The 16,617-nt window shown below is 42.0% G+C and overlaps 1 protein-coding gene across 1 annotated transcript in view; it reads right to left on the bottom strand.

Annotated features, from left to right (window-relative positions):
• Positions 1-16,617, bottom strand: part of LOC121185947 (thrombospondin type-1 domain-containing protein 7A) — a 119,754-nt gene that overhangs the window by 12,956 nt on the left and 90,181 nt on the right. Inside the window, exons 19-23 of the mRNA XM_041044487.1 lie at positions 15,381-15,522; positions 11,284-11,399; positions 10,569-10,686; positions 7,571-7,716; positions 4,923-5,097 (exon numbers count right to left, since the gene is read on the bottom strand). Of these exons, the coding sequence (XP_040900421.1) occupies positions 4,923-5,097; positions 7,571-7,716; positions 10,569-10,686; positions 11,284-11,399; positions 15,381-15,522 (697 nt within the window). The remainder of the gene's footprint in view (positions 1-4,922; positions 5,098-7,570; positions 7,717-10,568; positions 10,687-11,283; positions 11,400-15,380; positions 15,523-16,617) is intronic.

The following is a 16,617-nucleotide window of genomic DNA, read 5'->3' as shown; positions in this document are numbered from 1 at the left end:
AGGTCTGGCCTTGAGCCCTATCACAAATCTCTTCATTTCCTGTAAGTCAGTGTGCAGCCTCAGATCCTCAGGCAGGGTGGCCCTTCTGGCTCTGGAGTTTAAGACTAAAAGGTGACCAGGTTTTTGGCATCGGGGGCCCTTCTGCTGTGGAAAGACCTGCCCGAGAAGCTCTGGCTGACGTGTTATCTCAGAATTCACATCTAAATTAAGCAGATTAGATGCATTTTATTTCATTTTCACTGTTACTTTATTTGTAGCCTCCATCTCTTATGCTACTGTCTTGTTTTTACTCATTTTCATTGCTTTTATCTGATTGTTAAACAACTATTTATGCTATGCAAAATGAATATATTGCCGCTTTAGTGTGGGTGTCCCTGGTGGAAATCAGATCTTCAGCTTTGGTAGTTTTAAAGCAGCGTTTTATCTATTTATCCGAGGGTGAGAACAGTTTAATCTGGGTGAGATGTTAAGGTGGGCAGCGGAGATGCATTCAGAATTTGTATTTACATATCGTATTATATGGCGGCAGAGATGCTTTGAAGAGTTTCAGGAGGAGGAAGGTGCAAGTTCAAGATGCAGGGTGGGTTGGTTTTGATCACAGCTGACAACTGCAGCTCATCAAACAGCAGGGGAAATAGCGCACAGGTCAAGGGTGGCAGTGCATTAAAGTGTGAGTGCTTGTTTGTCTCTCTCTCTCTCTGTGTGTGTGTGTGTGTGTGTGTGTGTGGATGCAACCTGCCAGAATTCCCAAGCTGTCCCCGGTCCTACACAAACAGCACTTGAATTTCCTCCCAAATCACACCATACTACCTCCCTGCACAGAAAACAGTCTGTGCTTTTGATTGCTGTTTGATACTTCACTGCTCCTGCAGTTTGGCAAAAGGGGTTGGACTGACTTGTTATCTAGGGCAGCGTTTTCTCTGTGTTTTCCATCTCAGGGAACAGCAGACATCTGATGAGGGTTTTTTTTTTTTTTTTTTCCTCCAAAATGAGAAATCTGCCAGTGGAAACACATGCCACATGCTCTTAAAATGTAAAATGAATTCAAACTGAGGTTCTTCTAAATGAGCTGCAGGTCAAAGATGAAGCGGGATAACATGCTTCATCCTCTGTTGTTTCAGAGATACTGACTGATGAACGATCAACAAAAATAGATACATAGCACTTTGCAAATGAACTCCACATTTGTATTTTGTCTTTTGGCAGAAATAAGGAACAATAATTCCCCCCTCAGGGACACTGAAAATAACTGTGAGAAAATACACTTCTGTTATCAGGAGTCAAAAAATCCATCTTTTCTTATTGAAGTGTTGTAGATGCGCAGCACAATTATCGAAGGTGCATCTTCACAGTATGAAGAGCGATGTTGTGTTTGTGAGAGGGGCAGTGAAGTGTTGGGCAGAGCTCACCTGTCTGCTCGGCTCGGCTCTGCACTGTAAAGCTACATCAAACCCAGCAGTTGACAAGCCTCCGTCACAAAACCTGACAACAGCTCATCAGACCCAACCTTTGAAGTGATAATCCCATCTGTGAGATTTTTTTTTTCAGTGGGGCACTGACATCCTGGGTGCTAAGATGATACTGTGGTGTTTTTGTGCTGCTGTGCTGAGACACCGCCTGTCAATCAAAGTTTGGTCTGCGTCTTCCGCCTTTCATTTTGTATTGATGAAGGCTTCGGTGATTACTGCTGTTATTGGTAAATACGTGCTTCTTCTACTTTTTATTTCCAAGAAAATGCTGTAAGTGCTGCTGCAAAGGATCCGTCATCAAGACGAGCAATACCCAATACTGGATTTTTAAATAACACACTGTGAAAGTTTTCACAAGCTGTGCATACTCAGAAGCAGTGTTCTCAATTACTCGCAAAACTATTTCACAACACAGACAGTGTCCAGAGAGGTGGACAGTTCCTCCTTTTTTGTGGTGTTTAACATGACCACTTCCTGTTTCATCTGCTCAGAGGAAGCTGCTGGAATCTCAAGCAGAATTATTCTACTGGAGCAGAATAATGCTGAGCACAATTTCTGAAGGAGAGGTGATGGAAAAACAAGTTGCTCAGCTTTGGATTATGTATAAATCTTTTGTTAAAAAACACTTAGGTACATCTGCCCCTCTTGCAACCTTGTAAGTGGGACCCAGGTGATTTGAATTTGAGACCCCTGCCATAAATTACTGTTATTTGAATAATGTCAGAATTTTGTGGGCGGCATGGAAAACGGAAGAAGTGAAGTTGCTAACAAAAAGCTGGGTAAATTTTTCAGTACTGTGGTGGCTTGCATGGTAAATAAGGATAAAGTACATTTCCATAGCACTAATGCTATAATTACAACAATAAATGCATTAATCACTGTGCAGTTTTGAGTTTTTGCATTTAACAGAAACAGTGTCCCTACTCACTTATTACGACTTAACTGCCTCTAGTTTGCCATTTTTTTGAGTGGTGTAAAGTTACTGTCGACAAAACCCAACATGTCCTGCAGATATTTCACATTAAAAGCCTACCAGGAGAGGACAACAACAAAAGAAATGGCAAATTACAACAGACTGGGATTCATCCGTGAGTGTAAATGTATTTCTGTTAAAGACAGAAACTGTGGTGGTGTTATAATAATCAATGACGCAGAGCAGCAGAAAATGTATTCACATGAAAAGGTTATAGATTATGACTTTAAAGCCAGGAAGCTGTCCACAGAGCAGCAGAGAGCTCACTGGTCTCCTGAGTGTGAGGAGAGATGATTTTGAAGGTGGAATTGACAAGCGAGGGCGACACTGTGGACGGAGGGAGGCGACGCCTGGCAGTCAACTGAAGGGAAAGTCTGAAACGCTCCTGATTTTAAAATGCTTTTTGTTTTATGTGGAGAAAGTAGAAGTTATATTAAACTCAAACTGCCAGACTGTTTGGCTACTTTGCTAACCAGACTGCAATAAACCTTAAGAGGTCTTATTTATGGGAAATTAAAAAAAAACTGCGCGTCTGTGCAGTGATTTGCTTTGTATGCTCATATAACATGTAAATCTCAACAGATGTCCAGCTCAGCATAAAGACTGTGCCCAGGCCTAATCAGTCACCGAAATAAAAAAGTCATCCGTAGCAGGTCGATCGTGGACTAACGCTGCCAGGTTTGAGGGTTTGTTACCCACTGGGGCTACCCATGCTGAAAATGTGCGCACACATGGCACGCTAACAAGCTCCGGGTGGAAGTATCGACCAAATGGCACAAGGCGTCGGTGTAGTTATAGGTTTGTATTTCCACACTTTATCTGAGTCTGCTTAACAATTGTGCATGTATAGTTCAGGGAGCTAATGTCACACACAGCTTTCAAAATAATGAAAAAAAGAACAAAGCACACATGGATCAAATAGAAATGAATTTCTAGTCCTTAAAACTTCCTTCTGTTTATTTCTTTTAAAAATCAGTTCTTTTATGTTGTTTTTAATGTATTAACCTGTATTTCTTATTTAATGCTTTTATGCAATATGTAAATAAATATGAATTTCCTTTGTACATGAAATACATCATATTAATGGCCTTACAGAGAATTTACCAACTATGGAGCCATGTCAACACTGAAAAATACTAAAACATATTTATATAGGAGATGAATGAGTGCACACAATCTACACATAACACACTGTTATTCAGTTAGGTTGTGTCTCAGTTTGCCATCTTGTCTTTTTTAAAAGCCCTTAGGTTTTTTGGTTATCTCACCCACACACATTATTGATCGCACCTCTTTTCCTGTGTTATTTTATCTCTGTCTGTCTGTGCGCTCGTGTGTTTTAATCACTTTGCTTCTGTGTTTCTTCACTGTACAAATAGAATAAATTGAATTGTACAGGTCACAGCTTTCATTTGGATTAGCCTCTCAGTCTATTTCACCGAAAGAGCAGGTGGTCCAAATAGTCTGTGCGTTCCACATAACACAGAAAATGCTTCCTGTCAGCGGTTGCCTCGGGCTTGGTCAGGAGCTTCAACAAACACAACTAACAATGTTCGCCGGTGGGAGGCATGTGAGGGATTGTCTTTTGACCGCTACAACGTGGAAACCTCTCTTCATGTGAGACTTCTCACTGTGAGGTGAAAAGAAGTGGCTGCAGACTTAAACAGTATCTCAGCTGCTTTATGGTTCTAGAACCGGGGATTTAAAAAAAAAAAAAAAAAAAAAAATCGAGTGAACTGGGAGAAAATGTGGAAAACTAAAAACTAAAAAGACCAAAATATGAGAAACAAACCTGTAAGCAGACTACAGGGGAATGTCTATCACGATTTAGGCTACTTACTACTCTGGCAGAGGAAAGTAGGGGGCTCTCTGAGTTGCTACAGGCAATGAAATACAGAAGCTACCAGTCGATTTAATTCTCATAAACCAGCACAGTTATACAAAGCATCCGCCATAACGTAGTCCATCTATTCTGCCTTCAGGTAAGCTCCTACCTTCGATTTCGAGGACATTTTTTTTTTTAGAGGTCATGAACAGATACTGGCATTGGTTAGAGATAATACAATCTGCCCTGTAACAAAAGTATTTTTAGTGGCTGCTGTGTGATATAAATCAAACTGCTGACAAGTGTCGACGGTGTTATGAATTGCATAGTGACTTCTGTGTTCTGCTGGCTGAACCTGAAAACAAAATCAAAATGTATCAGGCCCTGTTTCTTATACGCTCGTTTAATTCAAAAGGATGACACCGACCCAGGAGCCGAGGTGAACAACAAACAGTCGGCGGCATTTCAGTGAAATAGTCCCCCTCATTATGGATGAGCTAAAAAGCTATGCAGTGTATCAAGGTATAATTGTTATATTTATATAGGTATAAAAAGTTATACTTTTATTATATAAAATGATCAAATCTTAGAACTGAATCAGATGCACAGTCCTACAAGAAGCTCAAACTCTGACTTTGCTGAACAGTATTATTACCTGGGCAGGGAAGAGTGCAGGCTTCCTTCAGTCTGATCTGCTTGTCTCCGTCGACGGCGAGCTCCAGGCTGCTGCACAGCTCCTCGTCCACCAGGCCGCCTTCGTCGTCGCTGGAGCCGTCCGACACGAAGCAGGACAGGTTTCTGTAGCGCATGCCGTGTCCACACACCACACTCTGACAGGACAGGAACACCACAGAAGAAGATGAGCTATCACAGTCAGGGAGAGAAGTCATAGGAATCTAGCTGCTAATTAGCCAGTAATAAAAAGATGGCTTTTACTCAGGAGAATGTTGGTCATAATTCATAGTGAAGAACAGGCAAGAGCTTTGAGTTCAGATTCTAAAATAAAAAATAAATTGCTCATTAGTTTTCCTGTTTATTTAAAAACGTTTACTTCTGTTCATCATCGGCCACAACAAAAGATTCTGCCATCTCCTCAGTGGACAAACTGTAAATCACTGCTGAAGATGTTTGTGTTGTGATGCTTCAAAAAGGCAAATTTGCCAGTGATGTTCAGACACTTTTGTCCCAAAGAAACATAAATCAAACAAATACTTCTGTTAAAACTGAGTTTCACTGGGATGAAATCACTTTAAAGACAAATTAACTAAATAAGTTGACTAACAAGACTTTATAAGACTTTATAAGTTATTATCCTGATGATATTCAGCATGTTACCTCTCTACATAATCACCATCTGAAACCACGGACACGCAGAAAACTCTAAACAGGGTCAACCCATGAAGAGCTACAGGACCTGACAACATCCCTGGGCGTGTGCTCAGGGAATGTGCTGACCAGTTAGCAGATGTCCTAACAGACATCTCTCTGAGTCCACCATCAAAACCATCAAACCACCACAATAATCCCAGTAACAAAGAAACCAGTTGTGGCCCGTATGGACGATTACCGTCCTGTTTCCCTGACTCCCATAATGATGAAGTGTGTGTTTTGAATGGCTCACACTTCACAGTCAGGGCCCCCGCCCCCTCGTCACTGGATCCATTCCAATTTGCTTACCGCCCTAACTGATCGATGGAGGATGCAATATCCTCCACACTGCACACAGCACTCACTCATCTAGACAATAAAGACACCTACACCAGAACGCTGCACATCGATTTCAGTTTGGCAAAACTATTAATCAGTCGTATTATCCCACAGAAACCAGAGGAGAAACTTTCTCTGCTCGGACTCAGGACCTCTGCCTGTTGCTGGAGTCTGGATTTCCAGACTGAGAAACCGCAGTCACTTCATGTTGGCAATGATTCTGTTTACATGACTAACACACAACTGTGTCACCAGATTCAGGGGAAACCAGGTCACCTAGTGGGCTGGTGTATGGACGATAATCCGGTGCTCAACATTGACAAGACCAAGGAGATGATAGTCAACTTCAGAGGGTCACAGTCTAAGCATCCTTTCCCTGGAGATGATGATGAGGCTTTCTTTGGAAACTGAAGCAAGCAACACAGCTGAGAGTGTGCTGATATATTGCATCACCACATGCTTCTCCAGCTGCAATAACACTGACACTAAAGCCCTGTAGAGTGTAGACAGGGGAGCTGGGTGGATCATCAGAGTCTCCCTGTCCTCTGTTCACCAGCACCGATGCCTTCACGAGGCTCTGAGACATTGTCAGGGACGCCTCACACCCACTTCACAAATTACTCGATCCTCTGCCATCAGGCAGGCGGTTCCGCAGTATTAGAGCCAGAAGCGCAAGACTGTCAAACAGCTTCCTCCCACAGGCTATCAGGCTGCTTAATAGCCGATCCATCTCACTGTGACTGGCGGTGGCGTAACTTCATATAATGAATCTTGACTAGAAATATTTTACTCTGAATTCCTGTACTGGACTCTCCATTTCATTTCTATACAGTTTTTAATACATATAGGAATGTTATGCACCGTGGTCCCAGAGAAACGCTTTCTCACTCAGCCTTGTACAGAGATTTCAGGTAAAATGACAGTAATCTTGATTAATAACTCAATAAGTTAGTTGTGTAACATCTCAGCAGAGAGGGAAATAGTTAGCCAGTGGTTTGTGTGTACGTCTGATGACAGTAAATGTAGTTGGAAGTTGTTGGCTCTCTGTCTCTGTGTCTCTCTCTGAGATTATTAGACACTTGACAGAGTTAACTGAGAGGAACAGATGATGTAAATGAGTTATTAGGGGCGACACGTCTGCTTGTCTTCCCATAAAACTACGGCCACGCTCTCACAGTTTTGTTTTATGTCGTAAAGCAACGCAGCGGACGTCTTTAATGTTCTGACCTGGTGGAACACAATGCAATATGAAGTATACGGGCTGCCAAATTTCTTGGCATTGGCATTGGTTTGCAGTAATGTATCAGCATTAAAGGTGCATTAGATTGATTTTTGCCGTCCATCTCTCAAAATAACTGTATGAGCATAGATCCGATGAGGTTGTTCATCAATACTAAAGAGTCCATTATTTTTTGCCAGATGTTGAGACTCCTGCCTCCCAAAATCCACTTTTTGGCTCAAACTCTTGTGTGTATTGATCTCAGCTGAGCCGGGGACCTGTCAAAGTTGCGCATCTTGTATCTGACAGAGGTCGATACAATTATTAATATTTAATGTCCCAGGATTACGGTATAATGTTATGATTTATCGACCTACCTCCACCCGACACTCGGACCAGGGGCTGTACTGCCAGCGGTAGCAGGGTCGGACGGGGCAGGGCTTCCACTGCTCCATCTGAGAAGGGCAGGGCCGGCCGTCGCCCTGAGAGGACTGAACCACCGACCGCTGCCGCCACATCTTACCTGGAGAACACACACAAGGCACCATCAGTGTATTATTATCATTATTTATTTTCCCTTTGACATTTGTTGTGTCTTAATTTTCATTTTAAGAAGACTTTTTCATGCTCTACTCACACAATATGTCAAGCATTTGTGCTGCCATAGTTGCTCTGTGTTATCTGTTTGTAAATAAAATTGTTCACTAAAGTAATTATCTTTCAAATAAATAAAATTAAGTACCACTCAAGATAGAAAAACGACAGCAGCAACAACAACAACAGGGTCCTCTCTGGCTAATCCTTCATGCCAGTATTGAAACTTGAGTCTTGTGCTTTGCCAGCATGATATCAGATAAATGTTCAGTGAATATTTTTTTCTCTGCACCTTTAGAGGTTTGGGTTTGGGTCTAAAATAATACGATAATACTGTGTTTTCTTCATAATAAACTAAATGCAAACAGATCCGACACATGCAGTGACCGTTGCGGGTTACCACACAGCAGTCATCCATTCCCTGTGTAAACAACTCATTTTAAATGCATGTTTGTTCTGAATGCTTTAAATTAATCTCACTGTGCACAAAAGCACTTCACTTAACGGAGCAGGCTTTTCCAAACAGTCTGGGATATGGCACTTCCTCTCTGCCGTCTTGATTAGTTCTTGGTCCACTTGACTAAAATGGCTTTTCTTCCACATCAATCAGCAAACTCTCTTTAAATAAATCCAATACATCACAGAAGCTAACACCTCAGAGACTGTTTGATTTAAGTGCAAAACTGATGCTATGAATTAACTAAAAAAAAAAACTCAACAAAAAAGCTCTGCACACGCAAATACGCACAGACACACACATCTGAAAACGCAGCCTTCCTGTCTACCTGTTTTAAATCGCCCACTCTCAGATCTCAGAACCCTTCATTTGTTGCATATCCCACTTTCATTTTCACTCTGCCTCGCCAGCAATCTGCTCACCTCAGAATGCACCTTTGCCAACCTACGACATCTTTCAACACGCAAAACACAAACCAGCCTTCCCACACACAAACTGTACAACCTCATATCCTGTTCCAACAAGAGAACATCCCACACACACGTACACACACACAAAAACACATCAAATAAGATCCCCTCTTGCTCCTTTAGCCTTTCTTAAACTTTTATCTCATTCCTTGTGATTTACCAACTATCGCTGCAGAGCATCTTCTTCAAAGAGCTTCCCACAGCCCCCGGGAGCAGGAAGATGTAATGGGATGGAATCAACTGCGTGAACCGCCGGAACAACAACCAGGAAAACAGGGCAACACATTTTCGCTGGTCATTTGCCGAGAGTGTAACGCAATCACTCTCTCTTAAATAAACACTTCCTCTTTTTTGTTTTTGCGAATTTTTCAAGCCAGATGTCTCCAGTGGGAGCAGGACGTGTCCGATACGGGACGTTTTTAGGTACCACAGTACGTTTTGCTGAGGATAGATGCTTTTCTCACAGCCACACCATGCTTTGGTACTTTGGTGTGGAGCGACACACATGAAGAAGAAAACTGTTGATGCAGAATACTCCTTACGAATAAACGGCATGTGAAAATGCTTTCTAAACTTTATATATGCAGGCTCCTCCAGACTGTCGTGTTTGTACTTGCATTTTCCTGCTTTACATTCATATATGCATGGATGGATAATGAGACAACGGGATTCTGGGTACAGACATGTAAATCCTATCCTCCCACCCCTCCTGTATGTGAGCAAGACAACCAGACCAAATGAGATTCTAAATAATTAAGGGACACATCATTTACAGTAATTTTGCGTCTCTTTCAGAGACATTTTACAAGGAGAACCAGAACTTTTCAGAGCTGGTATTAGTTCAAAAACTGTACCTTCAGTATTTCATTCACAGTGGAGAGGTTGTCTCTGTTTTTACAGTAGAGCTATTCTGGTATTCTGCTGTTTACTTTACCAATTTGACTGTATTTTAATTATTTGTGAATGTAGCCTCAGTGTGCAGCTGTAATATGAAGGAGAAAACAAACAAAAACAAATACTGGAATGGACTCGGTTGGCAAATACTCAATATTAAATTATTCAAATAAGGATCAGAAGGGGAAAAAAAAACAATCTGGACATTCCTTTTAACTGTGAGCATGTGTGTGACTGTTTTAGACCTTTAAGCCCCTTAACCTACAGTTTCTGCCTGTTTCCTTCATTTAGTTTAAGGCTGTTAAAATCATTTTACTCCACAGTACAAAACAGAATATATATTCTGTATTAGTTTGTTCCAGCTGTTCAGTGAAAAGAAATATTCAGACTTAAGACTCCAGATGTTCTTTTTATGGCTGCACCATCTTTTCATGGCTGCACCATTTAATAAAATGGAAGTATTCTTGCACCTTTCTTATTTCCCCCGAATTCAGTATTCAGACATATTTGGTATCCTTAGTATTTTTTTTTTTTTTTAATCTCCATTAGAATCAACCATACGTTTCTGTTGGTTTGAACAATGTTTGGCTGGACAGCACGAGTTTGTTATGACTGATCGAACAGTAAAAACTACTCAGTCTTACTTTGCTTGCTCTGACCTTTGCTTTCACTGCAATTCTATCTCATTACTGTACATGAAAAGTGCAGTGTAAATACGTTTCAGTTTTGTCATCATCGCGAGATTACGGTAATGATGATGATGAAAAGGTGACCTAGTGTTTAAAGATGTCTTATTAGCGAAAGGTCACAGATTTTCTCCCTGTTACCAGTTACTCCTGTCAGATCTTTGATCACACTGGAAACTGCTCCAGATAAAAATGTCAGCTAAATGTCAACAACGCTGGCACAGTTTCAGCTGATCAGAGAGCTGAGCATCGTCTTTTACACTATGAATCTTACCCTCTAGCCCGCAGGTCTGTGAACAGTCGGACCAGGACGACCACTCTGACAGCTGGCAGTTGACGGGACACTCGACCACGCAGGAGATGTTCATCTGCCACTTCTTCTCCAAATTCAGCTGCAGCACATTGAGGAAGTGAAGCGACAGGTCAGGCTCAACTCATTCACAGCACAGACGGACATTCATGGCACAGCCAACTCAGTCTGTTACTGCCAGACAGCAGTTTGACCTCTCAGCACTACAATTCCCAGAAGCCATTGCTCTGGCACGGGACAGAGCGAGCTGAGCAGCATCAGGCAGACAGGCAGAGCTGGGATATCGAAGCTGCGGTGAAAGCGCATCCTGGCACGATGTGTTTTAGTGAATGAGCCAGATGATGAAGCGGGCCAGGGGTTAAATAGCTGCGGGGACGGCTCTGCCACAGCCCGCCGGCTACAATTACAGGGAGCCAGGACACATTATGAATGAATAAAACACTCAGCCTGGAGCAACGACAACAATCTCTGCATGGGAATACTTCTGAATATTTCATGTTGCTGTGGGCCTAATAGTACTGGAAGGGTGCGCTGATATATTGTAATGAGTGATGTGATTAAGTCATTAAGAAAAATGAGTGTGTCAAACAAAGGAAGTATAAAACCAAACTGCCCGAGAAACACAGGGGGGAGAGGAAAGTACAAAAGGAGACACTTGAGGAATTTTTGCGGGCCTCACCTCCTCGCAGAATTTTATATCGACTGATTTGCCGTCGCTACGAACGCAGTCGAGCATCCGGGTCTTGATGCCGCTCCCGCACACGGCGTTAGGACTCAGCTGACATGTGCTCCAGTCTGAGGAGAAGCACACACGACACGTTCACGTTCAAAACCTCTGTGTCACCCAGAGAAAAATGAACAATACCACATGATGACAGGTCGAATAAATATGCAGAAAATAATTAGTATCTATTTTCCGTCACTGATTTCATCTGCTTTCTGCAAATAATAGCTCAAAATAAATGCCATTGAAAAATCCAACACATTTTCTTCGCCGGGAAATTTAACCTGAACTTCATCAGTGCAAACTCAAAGAAAAGGTCATTTTCCATCAAAGCGTACATCAGAGGTGTTTTGAAGTCTTTGGGGGCAAGTCCAGTTCACATCTCAGGTCAGTGGAGAGTCTAAAGTCAAGTCTGAAGTCCAAATCTTCATAAGGAAATTTAAAGTCAGGATGCAAATCTTTCAGATCTAAAAACGGACTCCTAAAACAAACAGCTATTTGAACATTTGATCAAAGTTGAGACAATAGTGATTTTTATTATGTAACTGAGATTGCATTCTTTTAAATGTGTCAGAATGGAAGCATGTCGCTGTTCAAAGCCTTCCCGATGCTGTCTAATTTATTTATTCATTTATTCTAACAGAACAACTTGAATGCTTTTGATTTCAATTCTCAAGTCTCCAGACACGTCTTAGCGCTGCCAAATCCAAGATATGTTCAGATGTGTTCTCGTATCTGTGACTTAAACCAGCAGCAACCGATTCTTTGGCCACTTGTAGGCAGTGGAAATGAGCCATTAATACAACGGTGATGTTTTATCAGCTTTTAAATTAATATGGGTAATGTGTTAGTTGTTATTTGTTTACACATCTAACAGACATAACATTAGCATTCATCTGAAGTTGTGTTTGTGTCCACCTGATGAATGTAAGTCCAATATTTACTCCTTTTCTTTGGGTCTGTTTTTGGTCTCTACCAACTCCTGGGGGAAATATATCGCTCGATTAGCTGCTAAATGCTCCATGTGATAACCAACTAGTTGCTAACTGTGTCTTTCTCCCGTTTGATGCTGGGCTGGTGGAGTGCAGCAGAATCTGAAGCTTTTTCACTAAAAACAGCTGCATTCTGCACCTGAAAACAACACTGAGGGTGAGAGGGAATCAAAACGGTAAAGCTGCAGGCTGGAAAACTGAAATAATAAGCCTAAACATGCTAAATGCTCCACTGACCTGACAACTACAGAGCTGGGTGGTAATTCTCTGTGGGTTCATCACTACAAGTGACCACATAGTTATCTAATCCATTGTTTGTATAAAAACAACAGCTTTAAGTGTGACTCACAGCCATGTCCCAACTCTACTGATCTGTTTACATGCACCTGCAAAGGACAAAATAAAACATGTATATAAAAAAATACATGTTTATATTATTCACGCTTCATGAATTCACATATTCTCCAGCTAAATTTTAAAGTAGTATATTACCCTCACATGGCAACTGTTACCTGCCACATTAAACAGCTCAAAATGTCACCACACACAGCAAATATTTACCAGTTATCAGCAGGTTGCTGCTGTTGATATTACCACCCTGAGTGAAAGCTAAGTTGGAAGGCAGGCGAGGGGGAAAACGAGAGGAACGTATTCAAGTTAGAGGCAAATAGCATTTCACTGACTTTCTGTTTCTGTAGCTGGATGTATTTCCAGTTGAAGTGGGATGATGAGCCGGGACAAAACACAAGGAGACGCTGTTCAAAAGTGTTCAAATGTTTGTTGAAAGAATAAATCCCAGACAGTGGGAAACAACTGTGGCGTGTCTTAGCTTTTGAAGGGTGAACACACAGAAATGCACTGCCACACCATGCTGCCTCATGGTACTTTGAAAGTTGTTTAGCCTCAGGTCATATGTGCTGATACACAATGTGTCCCACAATGCACAAAGACCTTTTTAAAAAAAAAAAAAAAAAAAAAAATATATATATATATATATATATATAGTATGAATCAACTATAAGCTGCTTTGCTGACATAAACTAAAAATTTTCATTACTTCACTGCACTGTGTCCGTATGGATCTTTTAGGGTGGACGTGCCGCGCATACAGGCGAACCACTTTAGTCACCCAGATGACTCGGCAGAATGGCGAGCATGCCTGGTACCTGCTGCACTGTAAGTTTGACTTCAGCTCATTACCTTAGTTGGATGACACACTTCTCCCGCCGCCATCCTTTCCCTCTGCTACAGGCTTAAAATAATCAGCCTGTGTGTGTTTTTTTTTTTTTTTTGTCGTCTGTTTGGAGTCAGACTCTAAACAGCTTCTGGCTGGCAAAGATCACTGTCGATAACAGATGATAACTTTGTCAGCAAAGAGGTCACTGAAGGTTTAAAACCACTCACTTAAATCCAATAAATCTGGCTGCCATCAGTGTCCTTTTATGCTAGCATCATAAGCGAGCTGTGCGGGCAGATTTAAGTTTCCTCTTCTGAAAAGTAACCAGGATTTAAAAGCAACATCACTGTGAGTTTTCCCTCAATAAACCCCACCAGACAGTTTCAGAGCTTTGAGAGGCTGAACCCTTGTCCCCCCCAAAAAAATGATTTCTGTGAAGTGAAAAGATCACATTTTATTCCAGACTTAGGTGCCAATGCCTTTAAAACCACAGTGTGCAGGCTGTTGTAACAAAAAAAAAAAAAAAAAAAAAGAAAAACACCCTGTAACAACAGGGAGGCTGAGGTATCACTCATGAAGTGTGCCATCCACTGACAAAGATGAGTGGCTGTTTTTAGCTGCAGTGAGCTCGTTTGCAAGCTCAACTCAGGGAATTGTGTCTCCTTCTGCCGAGGAGCTTTGTGGCTCTCTGGGGACTGAAAATAGGGAGATTGCAACAAGAAAGAGCGACAGTAAGAGAGAAAGGCGGCAAGACAAGGAGAGGAACACTGAAGGAAGGAGCAGCTTGGATGGTCTCTGCATCAACAATGAAAAAAAAAAAGAAAAAAAAAAAAGTGCTTTACCCAATAATAATCTCTGCTTGTATATTATGTACATATACCCTGGGATGCCTGTATGCCACTGTGAACCCAGCAGTTGGGATTTTATGTCACATCTCCCGGTTTAACAACACAAAAGGAAGACAGGAGGGTGGGCTGGTTGAGAATGTGGGGCAGCAGCAATGAAGGCAACACAATAAAAATTTCAACAAGTGAAATATAGGAACGCTGCCAATCTCTCTTGTTCTTTATTTTTATTGAAATAGTTCGTTACAGCTTCCAGAGGGAAATGTGAAAGAGTAACCTCTGTGACACGTGATATGGAGGTGTGATTTCCTGCAGATTAGAGAGGAGAGCTCGGGAAGGCTGCCAGCTCAAATCTCTGAGTAACCCTGTTTAAAGCAAATCACAATCTCAGAAATCACCACTGAGGTGCCACTGAGCAAGGCATTTAACCCACAGCGGCCAACTGTCAAATGTTTCACTTGTACTTGGCAGCTTCCAGGCTTTGATGGTTGTTACCGCAGAGAAAACTTAACGTGTGCCCGTTCAACCTTTCCTTGAAAAGTGGAGATAAACTGAAAAACAACCAACAAACCAAAAATTAGCCTGTGATCAGAGAGGAGCTTTGCAAAGAGCAGCTGTGAGCAAGACTCAAAAGAGCTCCATTAACTTTACACCATCATTATACAGCGCAAGCTCTGAGAAAATCTCACCGTTATCTTAGCTGAAGAAACAAAAGTGATAAGGTTGTTGAAAATAAAATAAAAAAAAACCAAAACAGATGAGCCAGTTATTGATTGCCTGTCCTGCAGTTAAAACAGACGAGGAGCTGAAATGGAGGCTGTGATGTTAGGAGAGTTTTAAAGCTGCCATTTCAAGTGCTGTTTTCATACTGGTGATGTGGTGAAAGTCGAGAAAAGTTCCTGCTCCGTCCAAAATACAAGGCACGCACGGTGCTTCCATTCTGAGGAGACGAACATCTGTCACTAAACTGAGCTTAGTTGCTCCTGCCCTCTGCAGAAGACACTGTCAGATTTTACATTCTTCAACATTTTCCTTTACCTGTGATGTTGTAGAAGTAGTTGAAACAGTTGAGGTTCAGGCTGCAGGGCTCCTTATCGGCTGTGTCAGGGCACTGCCTCCCCACACTGGGCGACCGGAGGACGTACGCCGTCCGCACCCGACTGTTGGTTCTGGTACAAGGCTGAAACAAAGAGTCCCCATCAAAATCTGGAGCCTTTAGAACGTGTAAATGATTAGACAGTCCATACTGCAGAGTGATAAGAACTGAATACAGAAGTGGAGCAAAGCCACAGAGCTCCTGCCACACTGATGCCCGTATTTATTGGACATTAAAGCAGATAACTGTGAATTTCGCTGGATTATTTCACAGCTTATTGGGCCACAATTCATGTAAGATTTCTTGTCAAGACATTCTCCCAGAGTCTGCGCAGGCTTGGTCCCGAGGGATTCCCAGTGTGTGGAATTCGATTTTTTTTCTAGCAGGAAATGACAGGACGGCTGAAACGGATATTCTCCCGGAATGGTAAACCACCAGATTCTACACAGTCATTGCTTGCACAGAAGAGAGTTGGGGGAGAAAATGACAGCCTTTTGAATAACTCCATCGTTGGCACGATGAATAAAACATGTGAGAGGCCCCGCTGGTGCCACTGCAGACTCCATGTAGAGACTGGAATTGTGGGAAGTCTTTGTGTCAAGCACTTTGGGAGAGAATGGGGTGTGATTAACAATGGCCAGGGTGCTGCTGTGAGAACAGCAGGTGAGACCAGAGCAGTTAAAATGACTTTTTACCAAGAATCAGAGGTGTCAGGGGCGGAGGAGCTGAACAGGATGTTCTGACACCTTACACGTCTCGTTCAAAAGGGAGAACGAAGATTGTGTACACGCTGTAGCCCGTAGGTGTGTGCTTTGCTGCCGCGATGGAATCAGGGGTCGGCGTTTCTTTACAAATCTCAGTTTGCAAAGTCTTCACATTTTACACTGAGTTGGAAAAGGTCTCTCAGGTCCTGATGTGGTGGATAAATTCTCATCTTCTGCTCGTTTCACCATCAGATGCGAACATTTATGAACTAAATTGGCAGCACTGCGTCTCTTATCATGAATCAAAATGTTTCTGAGATTTAATTCATTATTTTCACAGTGTGTGTGTGACTGTTTGCCAAATGATGATCACAAACTAGGACTAATGTTTTTAGGCAGCTTTATGTTTGCCGCTGCATCACTTCCGATGTGAGAGCTGTGTGTGTGTGTGTGTGTGTCACTAAATGTAAATTTG

The sequence above is a fragment of the Toxotes jaculatrix genome, chromosome 8, assembly GCF_017976425.1.
Source record: "Toxotes jaculatrix isolate fToxJac2 chromosome 8, fToxJac2.pri, whole genome shotgun sequence".
NCBI classification, from domain to species: domain Eukaryota; kingdom Metazoa; phylum Chordata; class Actinopteri; family Toxotidae; genus Toxotes; species Toxotes jaculatrix.
Note: the sequence above shows the minus strand (reverse complement) of the source record. Positions and strands in the feature narration are given on the sequence as shown.